We start from the raw sequence: 20,285 nt of genomic DNA on the forward strand, positions 1-20,285 counted from the left end.
AAACAAAGGAAGTGGATGCTCCCGTGTCTGAATCAAGATAGGACCAGACACCAAGCAGAAAGTCGCCGTAGGTCCGGTAGATCGAGGGGCAGGAAGTCCTAGTGGGTCGAATTCCAACATCAAACAGAGGCTTTCCGTTTGAGGGGGGCCTGTGGTCCTTATTTGAGGGGGAATTGTTGGGTTGCAAGGGTGCAAACATAGTCCCACATCTAAAACACATGGAAAAGATCATGAGTTTTAAAGGATGGAAGATATCTCCATTAGCATGAGGCCTTTTGGGAAGAGCCCAAGAACAAAACCATGAGGGCTTAGACCCAAAGTGGACAATATCATGCCATTGTGGAGATGCGGACATCCTTGGGACCCTACATCATGATTTTATTGTTTGTATATATTATTTCACAAACATTAATGTTGTGAATGTAAGTATGAGTGTTCCGATCAAATGCTGTCGATAGTCAACCCACCAGTCAAGGAAATGTCACCTCAACCTTAGTGGGCCCCGGTAGGACGAAGACCTGAAAGATTACCACAAACGAATGGATTAGCTGGTGTCGAGGAGTCCCGACAGGCCACTCCGAGGCTCAAGTCAGTCTCCGACGAAGGTTAGAACAAGAAGAAGAAGCAGTAGTAGTTTCATTATGCAAGAGTCGAGCGAGAAAGCTTGTACCTGTTTGGGAATTGATATACCTATGAGAAGAACATTCTTTCTGCCAAGAGAGCAGACTATGGTGGTATCTGAGGGGACGGAATCTGGGTATTGCTGACCTCTATGCCGGTAGAGCGGCATCTAGGAAACGGGAACGATATGCCTATAACTGCTCTGCGGCTTGATTCTGTACGTCACCTTTGTCGTTTAGCTATGAGTGAAAAGTTGGCAGCAATGACGAAGTGAGGCATGGAGACATAACCATAACCTTTCCCCTGCACGGCAGTTCACACACTTGGTTGTCTGTCTTGTATTTGTCTGTCCGCCAGAAGACTTGAGTCTGGGTTGATGTCGGAGTGAGATGGGATGCTTGGGACTGGAGATAGCCGGGATTATCCGGGTAAACTGAGCAAACTGGATGGACGAGCAGCCTGGATAGGCTGAGTGGTCTGACTGACCTGAGTGCTGACGGCGGAATGGAGATGGATACCCAGGACTGGCTACAGTCGTGATTAGCCGGGTAAAAGAAATATCATGACGAGCAGGCCGGGTAAAATGAGTAGTATATATATATATATATATATAATCACGAGTCTCTTAACAAATACGTTCGTGAGCCTTTAAACGAATATGTTCGCGAACACGTTCATGAACTTTTAAACAAACATGTTCACGAGCTCACGAACCAAATACTGTTAAGTTCGAGCTCGGCTCGTTAATTTAATCGAACGAATTCAAATGAATTTTTTTTCGAACCGAGACTCGAATAACTCGTGAGCAACTTGACTCGTTTACATCCCTATTTGTTTCCTGCAGAGGGAGGGAGAAGGCGCAATTGGAGACTGGAGAGGGGCCTGGAATGGAAGTCTGGAAGTGGTGGTGCTGTCGTTGGTAGAGGAGGAGTGGGGTCCAGAGATTCCCAGGCAATTTGTAGGGCCCTCCGGATGGCAAACCGAGTGATGGCACGGAGGACAAGTTTCTTTCTTCATCATCTTACGGAACCGCATAAGGGAAATTTCAATATTTCCCATTTGAGGTACTTTAACTTTTATAATATTAAAAATATATAACATATTTTTAGTATATTATTCCTTTTTTTAATGAAATAATTATACGTCTTTTAAATTTTTACTCTATTTATTCAAGTAATTTTTTACTCTATTTATTTAAAATTTTTGAGCGTATAGATATATTAAAGAGATTTATATAAATATATTAATTTTAATTTAAAATGATTCAAAATTTAATATATTAATTTAAATTTTAATAAGGATGAATGCTTTAAAAATTAATTTTTAAATATGTATAAAATTGTATTTTAAATTTATTCGATAGATAAAGATTTAAAAGAAGAGATTATCTACTTTCAAAATTAATAGGATAAAATTTGAATATTTAAATTATATATATATATATATATATATAATTGGAAGATTTATTTTTTAAAAAATATTTTTTTATTAATCATCAAAATAATAGTTGGAATTGAATTAATTATATTATATATTATAGTATTTTAATTTAACTTGGCGCAACAAAATAAAAGAGAACTTTTATATCCTGTGAAAATATCTCATATTAAAAACTCAAATCAAAATAATTATATATAATTATCAAAATAAAAGTTAAATAATGCACCATATTTTTAATTATTTTTGTTATTTTGATCTTAAAACTTGCTTGAACTTTCAATTTAAATTTTGTTCAAATGTATTATACACTCAAATGCTTCCGATTATCAATTAGTGAAATAACTTAAGAGATCTTAGTGGTAAGCGAGGTTAATTAAGATTGAAATTGATTAATTTGTGACTTATCAATGTATTTAGTAGGATAATCGATTTGGGTTAAATTTAATTAGATTGTTCAATGATTGATTAAATAGACCGGTCAAGTTATCCGGTCCGGACCGGATCGATCGGATCTGCTTTAATTAAGGGTTTGGGGGGTTTGATAGAATCCTATATAAGTATACAACGCTTTCGCCGAAACCCTCCATCCTCTTCCCTCTCCCCCGCCGCCCGCCGCCCGCCGCCCGCCGCCCGCCGCCCGCCGCCCGCCGACCGCCGACCGCCGTCGGCCGCTGCGTCGAGCACCGAGAAGCCTCTTACTCCGGGAAGATGGGGAAGACGTCGTACATGAGGCTCAATGGGAGCCGCCATTTCCGGCAGCGGCTCCTCTTGGCGACGCTGTCGACCAACGCAATTCTCATCTGCCCCACGAGGTCTCCCTGCTCCGCCTTATTGAGAAGATCTCTGACGACTGCTCCGTCGAGATCAACGAGACAGGTCCGTCCGTGAAATCCTGTCTTTTCTATTAAACGTCTTTGATTTCCAGAGATTTTTTTATTGACAGTTGGGATCGATTTCTCTGACAATTTTGCCTTTTTGCTTTGGGTAGGAACGAAACTGAGATATAAGCCGGGAGTTTTGGTCGGAGTCAAAGTATTTGGTACATGACTGCGGTCTTAGTCGTTCCATCGGCTATTTCCTTGAGACGCTGATCTTGCTGGGCTTGTTTGGGAAGAAGCCCCTGTCTATTACGCTTAAAGGTTAACTCTTTGTTTCTTTCTCTTTTCTATGTATACATGACTGCAAAGCAAACATTTTTCTAGAATTTGTGGTAGGAGCAAAATAATAATCATGTATTGGTAATGGACCCTTAGTTCTTAGCTTCCTGCAACTTGGTTGATGCACTAGCTTTGTGTTCCTTATGAGCCAAAAGTTTAGTGTCATCTTCTGCTCAGGAAACTAGTTGTAGATAAGATTTTATTGGCTAACTCCACTGGTTCAAATCTTGCCAGAATTTTATTGCATACTGATATAATTTGATAAGTTAAATTGTGATAATTGGACCAAGGCAAATCAAACCTGCAATTTAATTAAATAACATTGCAAATGAACAAAAGGTCTCCCCTGTAATGGCAGCACTAAAATTGCATCTATATAGTTTTGAAAGTGTCAATTTTATCCAAGCTCAAATAAACACCTAGAGAGTTGCATTGGGCTCTAACAACCAATTGACAATTAGACAAAGAACCTTATTCTTTATCAACATGAAGTTTATATGAATTTGTTCTTAGGGTAGCACATCACTTGTTAACGGACAAAACGTTTTTACTAGTAATGTAGTCTGAAAGAAGGAAACTTCAGCATTGAGCTCAACCCGATAGCAAATTAGGTAAACTTGTGGATTTTGTTGTTCATTACCAATACTCTAGAATCAAATGTAAGTATTTGGTTGTGCTATTTCATGAACTTAAGAATCCTAGAAAAATAAAAATACCCTAAAGTAATAACATTGCTACAGCATAGATATTTGACAAAGAAAGATACTGAGTTGTTCCGAGATAATCGAACCGAGCTGAGTCAAACAGTAAGAGGCTCGAGCTCGGTTCGTTTTTCCTAAGTTCGAGTTCGGTTCGAGTTCAATTCGAGTTTTAATTTTTAAGCTCGAGCTTGGTTCGTAATGAAATTAAATAGTTCGCGAACGGCTCGAGTTCGGTTCGAAAAAGGTTCGTTTAAAGTTAAATGAATTTAGTTCGAGCTCGGTTCAAAAATAACTCGTTTAAAAGTTAAACGAGCTTAGTTCGAGCTTGGCTCGTTAACATATAATATTTATAATTCATGTAATATATATATATATATATATATATATATATATATATATATATATATATATATATATATATATATATATAATATATATATATATATTCGTGAGTCTTAATAAATACGTTCGTAAGCCTTTAAACGAACATATTCGCGAGCCTTTAAACGAACATATTCGCAAACACGTTCGTGAGCCTTTAAACGAACATGTTCGCGAGCTCATGAACCAAATACTATTAAGCTTGAGTTCGGCTCGATAATATTTTCGAGTTCGAAATCAGGCTCGAGCTCGGCTCGTTAACTTAATTGAACGAACTCAAACGAACTTTTTTTCGAACTGAGATTCGAATAGCTCGTGAGCAGTTTGGCTCGTTTACACCCCTAGACCCGGGCGCTGACGTCGGAATGATGCGGATACCCGGGACCTGCGGTAGCTAGATGACTGAAGGAATAAGAAGCCTGATCTGATGGTTTAACATGACTTAGAAAGAGAATATTTTAGCACAATAACTTCCAAATTTCACATGCTGCATAGAATTTAACAAATATTCTGAATTAAAAATCACATGCATATCCAAGAACTTGACAAACTATCATAAAAATGATATCATGTACTTAGGCAAACAAAGGGTTACTAGTAGAAAGAATATATATAATTGTACCTTCCACCAGATGGTCCTGATCTATGGTCAGTAAAAATATGAACATCAGGAATGAAGCGATTGAAAATTCCACGAGCTGCATATATCATTCGACTACCTATTTGAGGAGATACTCGTGTTGAGAATGTCACCCCTCTGATGCTCTTGACCATTCCTTCATCAACCCAATGGGCTGCCTGCATGTTTTATTTTTTGTAAATTAACAAATAAGAGGCATGATTTATTACTACACAGCTTATGTATTTATCAAGACTCATAGTTAAGCTGGTTGGGACAATTGGAACTCCTAGAATAATCTCACCACCACCAAGGGGAGGAGCTCCTCGATTCACAATTTTCAACTCCAAACCTTCTAATGGAACACCAAATCGCTTGAGCATATGCAGTGTTGTTGTACGGAAGGTATCAACAGAAGGATCTTTAGAATCATTTGTAATTCCTATTTAAAAGGAAAACTATCATGATGTATTTTTTTCACAAAATAGGTCACCATACATTGTTAGTCACACATTAAACATTGTAAAAGATTCATGGGCACTTAACCAGATACAATATAGGTAGTCATAGTATACATTTCTTTTTGTCATGGTTGATGGTGGAACAAAGCACACGATATGATTAGGATCATTAATTAATGAGTAAGCATTCAATGAACTATACTCTTTTTTTAGGGATACAAGTATTCGAAATAGCCTAGATACAGATTGGTTGATAATTTAACTTGTGAAAAAACAAATGTTTCAATATGTGATGTCATGTTTTAACAAAGGACATAGGCTGTATCTTTTAAGTTATTCTAGTTTGTTGTTTAGTAGAGCTGGAGTTTCTAACTAAAAGATTATACACTGTGATTCCCACTTTTTAACCCGGTGGTCCATAAAGATTCAATGTTGTATTATTAAATCAGGTTTGAAAAGATCCTATAATACTATCAACAAAAAAACTTGTCAAACTTTTTCCCTTAAATTTACCTTTTTCTACATCCAGTGACTGTTACTTTGCCGATTCGAGAAAAATAGGACACTACCTGGTAGGCATTTCTGAGCTTAAGAAGGCACTGAATACAGGAGATGCAACTAAGACCAGTAAATGATCCTTATGCTATGCTTTTAAATTGAAGGATGGAATTGATAACAACTCTAAACACGAGCATACAGTGCAATTATTAGCCAAATGAATCTCGGAACAACTCAGTATCTTTCTTTGTCAAATATCTATGCAGTAGCAATGTTATTACTTTAGGGTAATTTTATTTTTCTAGGATTCTTGAGTTCATGAAATAGCACAACCAAATACTTACATTTGATTCTAGAGTATTGGTAATGAACAACAAAATCCACAAGTTTGCCTAATTTGCTATGGGGTTGAGCTCAATGCTGAAGTTTCCTTCTTTCAGACTACATTACTAGTAAAAACGTTTTGCCCGTTAACAAGTGATGTGCTACCCTAAGAACAAATTCATATAAACTTCATGTTGATAAAGGATAAGGTTCTTTGCCTAATTGTCAATTGGTTGTTAGAGCCCAATGCAAATCTCCAGGTGTTTATTTGAGCTTGGAACTAAAATTGATGGCACTTTCAAAACTATATAGATGCAATTTTAGTGCTGCCAGTACATGGGAGACCTTTTGTTCATTTGCAATGTTATATAATTAAATTGCAGGTTTGATTTGCCTTGGTCCAATTATCACAATTTAACTTATCGAATTATATCAGTATGTAACAAAATTCTGGCAAGATTTGAATCAGTGGAGTTAGCCAATAAAATCTTATCTACAACTAGTTTCTTGAGCAGAAGATGGCACTAAACTTTTGGCTCATAAGGAACACAAGGCTAGCGCATCAACCAAGTTGCAGGAAGCTAAGAACTAAGGGCCCATTACCAATACATGATAATTATTTTGCTCCTACCACAAATTCTAGAAAGATGTTTGCTTTGCAGCAGCAAGTTGAAAGATACAATTACTTGCACTTTTCCTTAGAGAGTATACATAGAAAAGAGAGAAAAAAAAGAGTTAACCTTTAAGCGTAATAGACAGGGGCTTCTTCCCAAACAAGCCCAGCAAGATCAGCGTCTCAAGGAAGTAGCCGATGGAACGACTAAGACCACAGTCATGTACCAAATACTTGCCTCCGACCAAAACTCCCGGCTTATATCTCAGTTTCATTCCTACCCAAAGCAAAAAGGCAAAATTGTCAGAGAAATTGATCCCAACTGTCAATAAAAAAATCTCTGGAAATCAAAGACGTTTAATAGAACAAGACAGGATTTCACGGACGGACCTGTCTCGTTGATCTCGACGGAGCAGTCGTCGGAGATCTTCTCAACAACCCAAATCCATTAGCTTAGTTGTAATAGGCTGACAGGAGAACAGTTTAGGACTTGATCACTTATCAGTTTAGTCAATGCCCACTTGATTGCACCCAATCGATGATGCTCTGCCCTAACTAAGCTCACGTTGGCATTGTCTTGCTCGTGTCCTCTTAACTCACTCTCAATCTTTTCCAACCAAAGTGAATCTCAAGGGAACTTACTCCAAATGGTTCTTTTGAGCTTCGGTGTTTGAACATGGACTATCTAGCTAGCTCCTTTTTTTTTTGTAAAAAAATTGTTCTTGTGGATGTTTGTTTTTAGCTTAATTCTCCTACATAATCCACCTCGCAGATCGCCAGGCTACGGTGTATCATTAGTTGCAGAGACCACTACTGGCTGCTTAATTTCCACAGATATTGCAATCAGCCATCCAAAACCTGAGGACATGGATACCATGGAGGATTCCTATGAGAAACCAGAGATGTTACCTCCTGAGGATGTTGGTGTTCAAGTTGCTTCAATGTTGCTCGGGGAGATAGAGCAGGGGGGCGTCGTCGATTCCACACACCAGGTCTACTTCGCTACTTCCTCCTCATAACAATCCATCACAACATGTGCTAAACACAGCGAACAAAATCGGAGAACAATTAGAATAACTGCCATGCTCTTCAGAGTTCCTTTCACAACTGCAATTAAGCTTTTGTTTTCCCAGATCTGTGGACTGACATGCCTTTTAATTGTTACTCAGGGTCTTCTCTTTCTCCTCTGCGCTCTCGGCCCTCCAGACGTATCCAAAGTTCGCGTGGGGAAGTTGACACCGTACGGTATCGAAACACTTCGCAACATCAGAGATTTTCTAGATGTCAAATTTGTTATAAAACCAGATCCAACTACAAATACCGTGATTCTGAAATGCGTCGGGTGTGGAATGAAGAACCTATCGAGAAAGGTAGCATGAACTGCCAGTTTTTGCATTGAGCATCACCAATTCTTCAACGTGTATTGTAACCATTCTCCTAACGACTGTCTAATGAGCTTTACAACGAACTGTCATTAGATTTCTTGAGCCTTTTTCTGTTGTCTGATGCCTCCTCCACTAGACGCGATCGCAGAGCCCACAAAGTTATTATTTAGGACAAAAATTAGAGGAACGACTATTTTTTTGGAATTATTATATCAGCATTTATTAAAATATTATTCGATATTATTATTTTTATATATATTAGATTATGAATAAATCCTTATGGTAGTAGTTATTAAATAGTATTTATTATATGTAGTAGTTATGATTTTCTATTATTATAGGTTTTGTAGTTATTATTATAATTATAGTTACTTGTTATAATATTTATATTAGATGAATAAGTGAAATTTATGTTCTCGGAACATAGTTGAGTTGGTTACGATGGAATAGAGTTGTAGAAAATGATAAGAGTTCGAATATCAGTGAAGTCGAGACAATATCCTCCTTTGTAGGAGTGTAATCGAACCGAGCCGAGTCAAACAGTAAGAGGCTCGAGTTCGGTTTGTTTTTCCTAAGTTTGAGTTCGGTTCGAATTCGATTCGAGCTTTAATTTTTAAGCTCGAGCTTGGTTCGTAATGAAATTAAATAGTTCACGAACGGATTGAGTTCGATTTGAAAAAGGTTCGTTTAAAGTTAAATAAATTTAGTTCGAGTTTGGTTCGTTAACATATAATATTTATAATTCATATATATATATATATATATATATATATATATATATATATATATATATATATATATATATATATATATATATATATATATATATATATATTCGTGAGTCTTTTAACAAATACGTTCGTAAGTCTTTAAACGAATATATTTACGAGCCTTTCAACGAACATGTTCGCGAGCTCATGAGCCAAATACTGTTAAGCTCAAGTTCGGCTTGATAATATTTTCGAGTTTGAAATCAGGCTCGAGCTTGGCTCGTTAACTTAATCGAATGAACTCAAACGAACTTTTTTTCGAACCGAGACTCGAATAGTTCGTGAGCAATTTGGCTCGTTTACACCTCTAGTTTTCTTTGTATATGGATATGGAAGTACTGGAAAAACATTTGTCTGGAAAACTCTGTCTGCATTCTTGAGATTGAAGGGAGAAATTGTCTTGAATGTGGCATCCAGTGGTATAGCATCTCTTCTATTGCCTGGTGGAAGAACTGCTCATTCTCGTTTTGCAATTCCATTTAATCCTAATGAGGAATCAACATGCAATATCAAACAAGGGAGTCCTCTTGCGGAGCTTATTGTAAAAGCTAAACTTATCATTTGGGATGAGGCTCCAATGACGCATAAGTTTTGTTTTGAAGCTTTGGATAAAAGCATGAAAGATATAATGAGATTTGTCAATCCTTTAAGCCTTCATTTGCCTTTTGGAGGCAAAACAGTTGTTTTCGGTGGTGATTTTCGACAAATATTACCTGTTATTCCAAAAGGCAGTAGGCAGGATATTGTTCACGCCACTATCAATTCTTCGTATCTTTGGAGACATTGCACAGTTTTGAGATTGACAAAAAACATGCGACTGCAAAATTTAGGTTCTGATAAAGAATGTGCTAAAATGAAGCAATTTTCGGATTGGATTGCTAATTTAGGAGATGGAAAAATTGGAGAACCAAATGACGGTTATGCGACAATCGATATTCCTGATGAACTTTTGCTGAAAGATTGCAATGATCCTATTGCAGCAATAGTTGATAGTACGTATCCGTCTTCAGGCAACAATATCAACAATACTGCATATTTTCAGCAGAGGGCTATTCTAGCACCAACTCTTGATGTCGTTCAGTCCATAAATGAATACATGATATCTCTAAACCATTCCGAGGGAAGGTTGTATTTAAGTTCTGATTCGACGTGCCATTCGGATAGAAATGTTGATCTATTGCATGATGTGCATACCCCTGAATTCTTAAATGGAATAAGATGTTCTGGAGTACCAAATCACGAGTTAAACTTGAAGGTTGGAACTCCGGTTATGCTGCTGCGGAACATAGATCATTCTCTTGGATTATGCAATGGCACTAGATTGATCGTGACGAGGCTCGGAAACCATGTTTTAGAAGGACAAATTCTTACTGGAAGTAATGCCGGTCATAAAGTGCTTATTCCAAGAATGTCATTGACTCCTTCTGATCCAAGACTTCCTTTTAAATTCCAACGAAGACAGTATCCTTTGATTGTATCATACGCAATGACAATCAACAAAAGTCAAGGTCAATCATTGTCTCATATAGGACTTATTTTAAAGAACCCTGTTTTTAGTCATGGTCAGTTGTATGTCGCTGTATCCAGAGTTACGAATCCTATGGGTCTAAAAATTTTGATATGTGATAGTGACAGCAAACAGAAAAATTCAACAACAAACGTTGTATTTAAGGAAGTTTTTTAAAATTTATAAAATTTTTTTTCTAATTGTACAATTTAACTTATTTATATTTTAATTATTTATTCAAACACTCATACTTACTAATTTTAATTGTTAATTATATAAAATAACATCCCGTGCATTGCACGGGTGAAATACTAGTTATATTGTTGCTAAAGTTTTTATTGATATATCTGGCTTTGAACTACTCTTTGTGCAACATCTCAAGCCTACTGCACGCTGCTACACAGCCTTCTTCTTTATATATATATTATCTCTTGTGGATTTCTTTCTTATTTTTCTCTGAATCTTTGCGAGTGTGTATAAAGATTGGATGTATTCAAATAGGAAAATTAGAAATTGAAGAGAGGCCTGATCTAGATAGATATTCACTAATTTCCTTAATTCTCAAAGTGTCAACAGTAACAGGTCTGCATCTTCATCTTCAAAAATGGTGGCGACAGCTAGCCTGATTGGAGATAGAGATAAAGAAGGGAAAACAGATGCAACAGTACCATTTAGGTCTCTCAGTGTCATGAAAATTAAGGATTCAAAAGCTTCAACCTCTCTCAAAGGGAATCTCTCTGGACCAGGCATGCAAAACTGAAAACTCTAGCAGAGACTTCACGCCATGGAGAAATGTCTCTATGTGCATATTTTCTTAGCATCATTTTCTTTGGTCAATGCCCAACTTTTAAAGTCATTCAGAAGTCAACTTCCTGCTTGTTTTTATCTGAATCCCAAGGATTGGTAAGGGCCAAGAATAAGAGAAGAAGAGGTTGGCCATGTATTGGATCACTGTTAGGTTTATCATGACCATTTGACTTGTTTAATCTGGTTCAATTGAAGCTTGATCTATATATTTACTAGTAAGTTACTTATTCTCCAAACTATAATTTGTTATTATTGTTACTATTTGGGATATCAATATATTCTTAAGCTGAAGTTTGATAAAGTGAAGTCAACTGCTAAGTTTTTTCATGAACATTATTCATGAATTTTATTCACAAATAATTCATGAACATTAATATATTTGGGATATCAATATATGTTGAAGTTGGATCTAAAAACTTTGTTCGTTCAAACTTTTTCATTTAGTTTAACGAGTTGTTCAAACCTTATTCATCTATTGACTTTGTGTATATTGAACGAATATAAATAAACTCTAACCAAATCGAACACTCAATTTATTCATGAATATTTGATTCATTTAAGTCTTGATATTTCCTCAATGTGAAGGGGTCACTAAAGGATAATTCACATCAACTTAGGGGTCACATTTTTCATAAAATTTGATTACTGAAGAATAATTCATATCAACTTAGGGGTCATGTTAATTTTCCATAAAATTTGGTTACTGAAGGATAATTCATATCAACTTAGGGGCCAAGTTTTTCATAAAATTTGGTCACTAACAGATAATTCACATCAACTTAGGGGTGATGTTACGTTTTCCATAAAATTTGATCATTGAAGGATAATCCGCATCAACTTAGGGGTCACGTTTTCCATAAAATTTGGTCACTGAAGGATAATAATTCGCATTAACTAGTGGCCACATTTTCTATAAAATTTGGTCACTAAAGGATAATTAATTTGCATCAACTTAGGGGTCACGTTTTCCATAAAATTTGGTCAATGAAGGATAATGTGCATTAACTTAGTGGCCACATTTTCTATAAAATTTGATCACTAAAGGATAATTCACATCAACTTAGGGGTCACGTTTTTCATTCAATAGTCAAATAAGAAATTAATTCTAATGGTGACTTCTATGGATCATAATTTTTCTATTAATTTTATTTAAATTAAATAAGGAAAATAGAGAGAAAATATTGTTAGTTACTTGTTTTTTTTCAATTTCTTTTGGGAGAGCTTGGAAAACTATAGTAATATTAGTTATTAACTCTATATAATATTTACTTATAGTTATTTAGTTACTACCTCTTTAATTCTTTATATAATATATTTACTTGGGTAGAAGTCTCTTTACCAATTATCTTTTTTTAAAAAAAAAACTTAGAATGATATATATCCTTATTGTGAATCATTAGATTTTTATTTCCAAGTTTCCAAGTCAATAATAAGCAAGAAATTAATATGCTGAAGGTGACAATTGTGAATCAACTATTAGATTTTTTTTCCAAGTTTTCTAAGTCAATAGAATGATATTAATGATAATGGTGACTTCCGTAGATAATAAATTTCTTATTAATTTTATCTAAATTATATAAGAGAGAAAGAGAAAATGTTGTTAAAGTTAGCGTTAGTGTGTATCTTTATACAATATATCTATTTTGATGGAAATTTCTTTATCAATTATCTTTCTTTTAAATTGATCACTATCTTGAATTTTAAAAAATATCTTATCGTAAATTTTATCTTAAGATCGAATATTCTTATTTCAACGCTATTGTAGCAAGCTACGGAGCACAACGATAATCCGTTGTAGTAGCTATTTTCCATAATTGCTATATGTAGTAAATTGCTACATATATTTTACTTATAAAATTTTCAAACTTGATTAAAATTATTTTAACATAATTAAAATCACTTAAATATTTTTATTAATGTTACAAAGTATTTAAAGGATTTTAATTATATTAAAATAATTTTAGTAAGTTTGAGTAATTTTAATCAAGTTGATAAATAATATTTTAATATATAAATATTTTATTTTAATAAAAAATAAAAATACTTTTAAAATTTGATAATTAATAAAAAAGACAAACCATTTTAATAATTTCAGTAAAACAATACCCTCTTGCATCATTTTATTAATAAACATAATTTACAAACTTTATTCGTGAATATTATTTACGAACAATTCATAATCTTTATTCATGAATATTAACAAATTAAATATATACGTGTTCAATTGTTTATTTATTTAGTTTAATGAGTTATGCAAATTTGTTCATCTAATTGACTTTGTGTATATTGAATGAATAGAAATAAATTATTATTAAGTTGAACATCAAATTTATTCATGAAAGTATGATTCATTTAAGTCTTGATATTTTCTCAATGTGGAGGGGTCACAAAAGGATAATTCACATCAACTAGGGGTCACGTTTTCTATAAAATTTGATGCGGATTTCTAACCTTGATTAGTTAGATATCTAGATATACTGTGATAAGTATTTTCCTTTTATCCATGAAACTTAGTTATGTCGGTTACTTTATAGTTATGTTAGTTACTTGTTGCCTTTTTTTTCAATTTCTTTTGGGAGAGCTTGGAAAACTATAGTAATATTAGTTATTAACTCTATAATATATTTACTTAGTTAGTTATTTAGTTACTACCTCTTTAATTCTTTATATAATATATTTACTTGGGTAGAAGTCTCTTTACCAATTATCTTTTTTTTTTAAAAAAAAACTTAGAATGATATATATCCTTATTGTGAATCAATTATTAGATTTTTGATTTCCAAGTCTTCCAAGTCAATAATAAGCAAGAAATTAATATGCTGAAGGTGACAATTGTGAATCAACTATTAGATTTTTTTTCTTCTAAGTCAATAGAATGATATTAATGATAATGGTGACTTCCATGGATAATAAATTTCTTATTAATTTTATTTAAATTATATAAGAGAGAAGGAGAAAATGTTGTTAAAGTTAACATTAGTGTACAATTATCTTTATACAATATATCTATTTTGATGAAAATTTCTTTATCAATTATCTTTCTTTTAAACTGATCACTATATATCTTGAATTAAAAAAAATCTCATCTTATACTTAAGAATATTCTTATTTCAACGCTATAATAAGTTGTAGTAGCTATTCTATGTAATTGCTACATGTAGTAAATTGCTACATCTTATGTTTTACTTATAAAATATTTTTTTCAAACTTGATTAAAATTATTTTAACATAATTAAAATCGCTTAAATATTTTTATTACTGTTACAAAGTATTTAAAGGATTTTAATTATATAAAAATAATTTTAGTAAGTTTGAGTAATTTTAATCAAGTTGATAAATAATATTTTAATATACAAATATTTTATTTTAATAAAAATAAAAATACTTTTAAAATTTGATAATTAATAAAAAAGACAAACCATTTTAATAATTTCAGTAAAACAATACCCTCTTGCATCATTTTATTAATAAACATGATTTACAAACTGATTCGTTTAAGTTTTGACATTTCCTCAATGTGGAGGGGTTACAAAAAGATAATTCACATCAACGGGGTCACCTTTTCCATAAAATTTGATGATGCTTTCTAACCTTGATTAGTTACTTAGGTATATACCTAGATGTATTGTGGTAGTTTTTCCTTTTTATTCAAGGAAATTAGTTATGTTAGTTACATGCTACCTACCTCTTTTTTTTCAATTTCTTTTGGGAGAGCTTGGAAAATTGTAGTTATGTTAGTTTAATTTATTAACTCTATATAATATATTTTTATACAGTTATATGTTGGTCCTCACTTTATGATCATTATCTAATTATTTTTTAAAAAAAAAAAGGGCTCAGAATGATATACGTTGTGAATAGATCATTGGATTAATCGTGTTTTCCAAGTCAATAGAAAGCAATAGTGACTTCCATAGATCATAAATTTCCTGTTAATTTTATCTAAAACTAAATTATATAAAGGAGAGAGGGAGAAAATGTTGCTAAAGTGTACATTAGACTCTATACAATTATCTAGGAATTTCTTTACCAAATCTTTATTTTGAAAGAAAAAACTTAGAATGATGATATATGTAAATCACTATCCTAGATTTTTATTTTCCAAGTCATTCCAAGTCAATAGAAATAGCCAAGCAAGATATTAATTTTGATGGTAGCTTCTATGGATCATATATTTCCTATTAATTTATCTAAATTATATAAGGGAGAAAATGTTGCTAGTCTACAATTATCTCTATACCCATATATTTATTTTGGTAGGAATTTCTTCAGATTATTTTTCTTTTGAAAAATCACTATCGAAGAATTAAATTGATCATTAGATTTTTATTTTCCAAGTCTATTCAGTCAATTAGGCAAGAAATGAATCCTAATGGTGACTTCCATGGATCATCTATTTTCTTGTTGATCTGCCTTTGAACTACTCTTTGTGCAACATTTCTCTCATCTCATGGCTACTACTGCTGCTACACTCAAGCTTCTTCTTCTTTATCTCTTCTGGATTTCTCTCTTATTTCTCTCTGGATCTTTGCAACTGTGCATAGAGGAGGAAAGGAAGGCTCTGCTGAACGTGAGAAGTGGCTTCCCTGATGTTGATAAGCAAGTATCTCCATGGAAGGGCGAAGAATGCTGCAGTTGGGAACGTGTTAGGATGCAACATCACAGGTCATGTTATCAAACTTGACCTCTCTTTTAGTTATATTTGGCATGATCTACTGTTTTCAACACAAGTGAGGTGCATCCTTCATTGTTTCATTTGAAGCATTTGGAGTATTTAAATATAAGTGGGAATGGCTTTGATGGCTGTCCAATTCCTGGCTCCATTGGATCTTTAACTCAATTGCAGCACTTGGACCTTTCGCACTGTGATTTCGGAGGAGAAATTCCCCACCAACTTGGCAATCTCTCCCATCTACGTCATTTATCTCTATTTTCTAATTGGATTTCTGGAAAAATACCGGCATCTTTTGTCCATCTCAGAAATCTGCAGTTCCTGGACCTGGGCAGTAATAACATCAGCGGAGAGATACCAGAAGATATTGGAAACCTCAAAAACATTGAAGGCTTGTTCCTCGGTTATAACCGATCTTGAAGGTGTAATACCGAAAAGCATAGGAAACTTGAGTAAAATGTCAATCTGGACCTTTCTTATAATAGAATTGTTGGAGGCTTACCGGAGACTATTGGCAATCTAACTGCATTGCAGAGTTTGGAATTATATCCTAATCAGATTAGTGGAAAGATACCAGATTCAATTGGAAATCTCCACCACTTAGAAGACCTCCTTCTCTTTGGTAACAACATAAGTGGATCGATTCCTGATACCTTAGGAAGTCTATGCAACTTGAGTACAGTTGATCTCTCGCTTATAACAGTATGACAGGGAGAGTTGTTGAATTCTTTGAACAACTATCAAGATGCAGAACTAATAAACTTCTTTCACCTTTACTTGCATGGCAATCAGTTTAGCGGTCCTTTTCCAAGTCATTTTGAGAGGCTTCAGAGATTAACTTATCTAAACCTTGGTTCAATCAATTGAGTGGCTCAGTTCCAGCATCCTTGGGGAAATTGTCTGCATTAGAGATCTTAATCTACATTCAAACCATTTGGTTGGAGACATCACAGAAGCCCACTTTGCCAATCTCACAAATTTAGATTACATGGATATATCTAACAACAACTTGTCGGTCAAAGTGAGCCAAGATTGGCTTCCTCCATTTCAAGCAAGAGATATCTTAATGCGCTCTTGCAACTTGGGACCCAGATTTCCTCCATGGCTGCGGAACCAAACCAGTTTATTTAACCTAGACATATCAAATAATGGAATATCAGATGCTTTTCCTGATTGGTTTTGGAGATTGTGCTTATCGGGAATGACCTAAATGTTTCTCACAATCATATGAGAGGGATATTGCCGCGCTCTTCAGAATGCTTCAAGGATGTAAGTTCGTTTGATTTGAGTTACAACAACTTTGAAGGCTTCATTCCACCAATGCAATCTGATTTTTTGGACCTTTCTCACAATTCCTTTTCTGGACCAATTCCTAAAAGCATGTTTGGTGAGTATAGCATTTCCTATCTGATTTTGTCCAATAACAAACTGAATGGCAGCATTCCGTCTTCCATTTGTACACAAAGAGAATTGCAAATTGTGAACCTTGCTGACAATGAGTTATCTGGAACACTCCCAGATTGTTGGGGTAATGCATCAGAGCTAGCAATCATTGATGTTTCCAACAACAAATTATCTGGTGGCATCCCCAGAACATTTGGGTTTTTAGCCTTGATTGCAATCACTACACATGAATAATAATAATTTATCTGGTACAATTCCCTCAACTTTACAACATTGCAATCAACTTGTAGTTATTGATTTGAGTTGGAATAAATTGTCCGGAGCTATACCCAATTGGTTTGGAAGGAGATTATCAGCATTGCGAGTTCTTTCTCTAAGGTCAAATAATTTCACTGGTACAATTCCACCACAACTCTCTCTGATCCCATCCCTCCAAGTGCTAGACCTGGCTCACAATAATCTCTTTGGCTCTTTGCCTCCAAGTTTTGGCATGTTTAGCTCCATGATGGCAAGCCAGAACAAAAATGAATCTGCTCCATTATATGATGGTTTCATTTATTACTTGGAGAGTGTTATCATAAGTGCTAAGAATTCAGAACTTCCGTACACCACTTTGCTTTCAGTTGTCACCAGTATTGACCTCTCAAACAATAATCTCTCAGGTGACATTCCTAAAGAGATCACAAAGCTCCATGGCCTTCGCTTTCTCAACTTGTCTTTGAATCATTTGTCAGGAAACATACCAGATGAGATTGGTCTCATGGGTCAACTAGAATCACTTGATCTTTCAGAGAATCAATTGTCGGGTAGAATTCCTTCAAGCATCTCTAATTTAAATTTTTTGGGTACCCTAAATTTATCTTACAACAATCTTATTGGGAAAATCCCAACGGGCACTCAGCTACAAACTTTCACCAACTTGTCTTACATCGACAATCCTAAGCTTTGTGGGGAGCCACTCCAAATCAAGTGCCCAGGCGACAACCCAACCATTGATGATGGAGTGACAGATGAAGAAGAGGACATGCATGAAGATGATGAGCATGGAGGAATTTGGTATTTCATTGGCTTTGCTCCTGGATTTGTGTTTGGCTTCTGGGGATTCATGGGTGCAGTTATGATCAAGAGGAGCATAAGAATCAAATACATCCTACTCATTGACAGGATTTGCAATTGGTTTACGTATATGTAATCAAAACGTAGCCTTATTTTAGAATTTATGTATACAATAAGAGCTTGTAATTTTATGATATTAAGATCAAGATTGTTGTAATGGATTAAGGTTGACATTAGTATTTAAATTATGGATCATGTATGAAAAGTGTGTTTAAGTGAAACCATATTGTTTATCCACTAGTTCTTAATTTCCTCAAACATGTGTGTGACACTGATCAACCTTCATGTTGCGAACATGTGATCTCCATGTTGATGTGTTTTTTTTTTTTGGTATATTAGTGTTGAATGCATTCTACATGATCTTTGCCAACACAGGCACAATCAAGATTCAAAATCTTGAATCATGTTGAAACAGGTAGGGTTGGTTGATTGATTTCCCCCTTTTTGGCTGTGGAGATATGCATTTGGTTGGTTTGAATTCACTGGAGTGACGAGGTCCTTAATGCTTGAGGCGCCATTAACAGCAAGAGGCCCGTGGTTGATGCTTTCGGATTCTAGGGTTTAGGACGAGGCATAAAGATTACTTCTTCATAAAAGTTCCCCAATTTCTCTACATCGAAGGTATGCTCCTTCATTTTGATAGCTACTGCTTCACGAGATCTTATGATTTGCTGAATGAAATAATAATTGCGCAGAACTGGAGAGTTTGTTGTTTGAGAGAAGATGGTTGGCGCTGTTGAAAGGAATGGCAATCATCTTCACTCCAATGGCGCGGAAGGAAGGCTATGCGCCGCGGGAAATCTGATGGGGACCTTCATCGTCCAGTGTGTTCGCTGCCCTTCTGCAACAACAAGGTTCAGATAAGGATATGGAGGAGGCCTGGCCGGTCAGTCGACCGATCCACGGCTGAGCATCTGTTTGAGGTCATAAATTCTGCGCCGGTTGATCAGGCGATGCGCCTACTTGAAGCATGTGGAAGCGAGGCTCGGTGATCGAATTCTGTATGCTGAAGATCTTGAAGGATGGTTTCTGCTTAAACATGATCGATGAAGGTTGTTACTAACTTGCAGGAGGCAGTGTGGGATGCTGATATTGTGGTGAATGACTTGCCATCTACAGAGACAAGGGAAGTGTTTGAGGAGATTAGTCGGTATTGGAAGGAAAGGATTAGTGTTCCCATAATAATCTCTCTCGCAAAGGGTCCTTACACTGCTCCATTCTCACTCGATTCCTCCTTGCCAATGAAGGTGAAGTGTATCAGACTCCTCGACACCGACAACGCCGCCTACACGGCGCCCACAGAGTCCGTCATCTCGCTGCCAGACGAAGGTTCAGCCACCTTCGACTTCCAAGAAGGCTTCATCAACATCAACAAAGTCGGATTCCTCAAATACTGGATGGCTTCCTTCCCCTTCATCCCCAAAGACCCCGCCGGAGCTGAACAATTTGTCTCCGACGACAAGGTTCTGTACTGCCTCGAGGTCGCCAAGTACTTCAACCCTGAGAACATCAACTCCGTCAACGAGGCATCGATCGTGTTACCTAACCAATCGCCATTCGTCTCCACAATCGCCTGGTCATTCTTGCTCCTGTACAGAGGATCTTCAACAAGATATGAACTATGACTAAGTAAACTCCAGCATCTACTGCCTGAACTTCAAATGAATAAGTTAACAACTATGTTCTACTGTCTCACTATTCGAAACATTAGAAGATGGCTCCCTCTGTTGTTTGGATTGTAATATCGAAATGCATTAGAAAATTGGACCACTAAAACTCACTCAATTGGACTGAACTAGACTAGACTGA

The 20,285-nt window shown here is 35.2% G+C and overlaps 4 protein-coding genes and 1 pseudogene across 4 annotated transcripts; 4 read left to right on the plus strand and 1 right to left on the minus strand.

Annotated features, from left to right (window-relative positions):
- The first annotated feature begins 2,769 nt into the window (after positions 1-2,769).
- On the plus strand, positions 2,770-8,303 carry LOC141832542 (putative RNA 3'-terminal phosphate cyclase-like protein). Its single transcript, XM_074720037.1, has 3 exons — positions 2,770-2,873; positions 7,588-7,807; positions 7,985-8,303. The coding sequence occupies exons 1-3, from the start codon at positions 2,770-2,772 to the stop codon at positions 8,192-8,194; spliced, it is 534 nt and encodes a 177-aa protein (XP_074576138.1). The 3' UTR covers positions 8,195-8,303.
- LOC141831691 (putative RNA 3'-terminal phosphate cyclase-like protein) lies at positions 4,895-7,493 on the minus strand. The gene is made up of 5 exons (XM_074719104.1): positions 7,416-7,493; positions 7,206-7,242; positions 6,943-7,092; positions 5,176-5,361; positions 4,895-5,094 (listed from the first exon to the last, which is right to left on the minus strand). Exons 1-5 carry the CDS (start codon positions 7,491-7,493, stop codon positions 4,895-4,897), a joined length of 651 nt encoding a protein of 216 aa, XP_074575205.1.
- An 814-nt stretch (positions 8,304-9,117) lies between the features above and the next one.
- Positions 9,118-10,663, plus strand: LOC141832543 (uncharacterized). The gene is given in 2 exon segments (XM_074720038.1): positions 9,118-9,142; positions 9,282-10,663. Coding segments are annotated over 2 exon segments (1,407 nt in total).
- Positions 10,664-15,734: 5,071 nt separating this feature from the next.
- LOC141832292 (receptor-like protein EIX2) lies at positions 15,735-18,680 on the plus strand (annotated as a pseudogene).
- Positions 18,681-19,717: 1,037 nt separating this feature from the next.
- LOC141832544 (cytokinin dehydrogenase 1-like) lies at positions 19,718-20,101 on the plus strand. The gene has a single exon (XM_074720039.1). The coding sequence runs from the start codon at positions 19,718-19,720 to the stop codon at positions 20,099-20,101; it is 384 nt and encodes a 127-aa protein (XP_074576140.1).
- The last annotated feature ends 184 nt before the right edge of the window (positions 20,102-20,285 follow it).

This window comes from Curcuma longa, chromosome 7 (genome assembly GCF_044706935.1).
Source record: "Curcuma longa cultivar G26 ecotype Majalengka, Jawa Barat chromosome 7, ITB_CL_G26_1.1, whole genome shotgun sequence".
Taxonomy (NCBI): domain Eukaryota; kingdom Viridiplantae; phylum Streptophyta; class Magnoliopsida; order Zingiberales; family Zingiberaceae; genus Curcuma; species Curcuma longa.

Coding starts and splice junctions, on each gene's coding strand:
- LOC141832542 (XM_074720037.1), top strand. CDS start 2,770: ATGGGGAAGACGTCGTACATGAGGCTCAATGGGAGCCGCCATTTCCGG. Junction 2,874..7,587: donor ATTCTCATCTGCCCCACGAG/GTCTCCCTGCTC, acceptor TCCACCTCGCAG/ATCGCCAGGCTACGGTGTAT. Junction 7,808..7,984: donor TCGTCGATTCCACACACCAG/GTCTACTTCGCT, acceptor ATTGTTACTCAG/GGTCTTCTCTTTCTCCTCTG.
- LOC141831691 (XM_074719104.1), bottom strand. CDS start 7,493: ATGTTCAAACACCGAAGCTCAAAAGAACCATTTGGAGTAAGTTCCCTT. Junction 7,243..7,415: donor TTGGTTGGAAAAGATTGAGA/GTGAGTTAAGAG, acceptor GTTGTTGAGAAG/ATCTCCGACGACTGCTCCGT. Junction 5,095..5,175: donor CCCAACCAGCTTAACTATGA/GTCTTGATAAAT, acceptor ACATGCAGGCAG/CCCATTGGGTTGATGAAGGA.
- LOC141832544 (XM_074720039.1), top strand. CDS start 19,718: ATGAAGGTGAAGTGTATCAGACTCCTCGACACCGACAACGCCGCCTAC.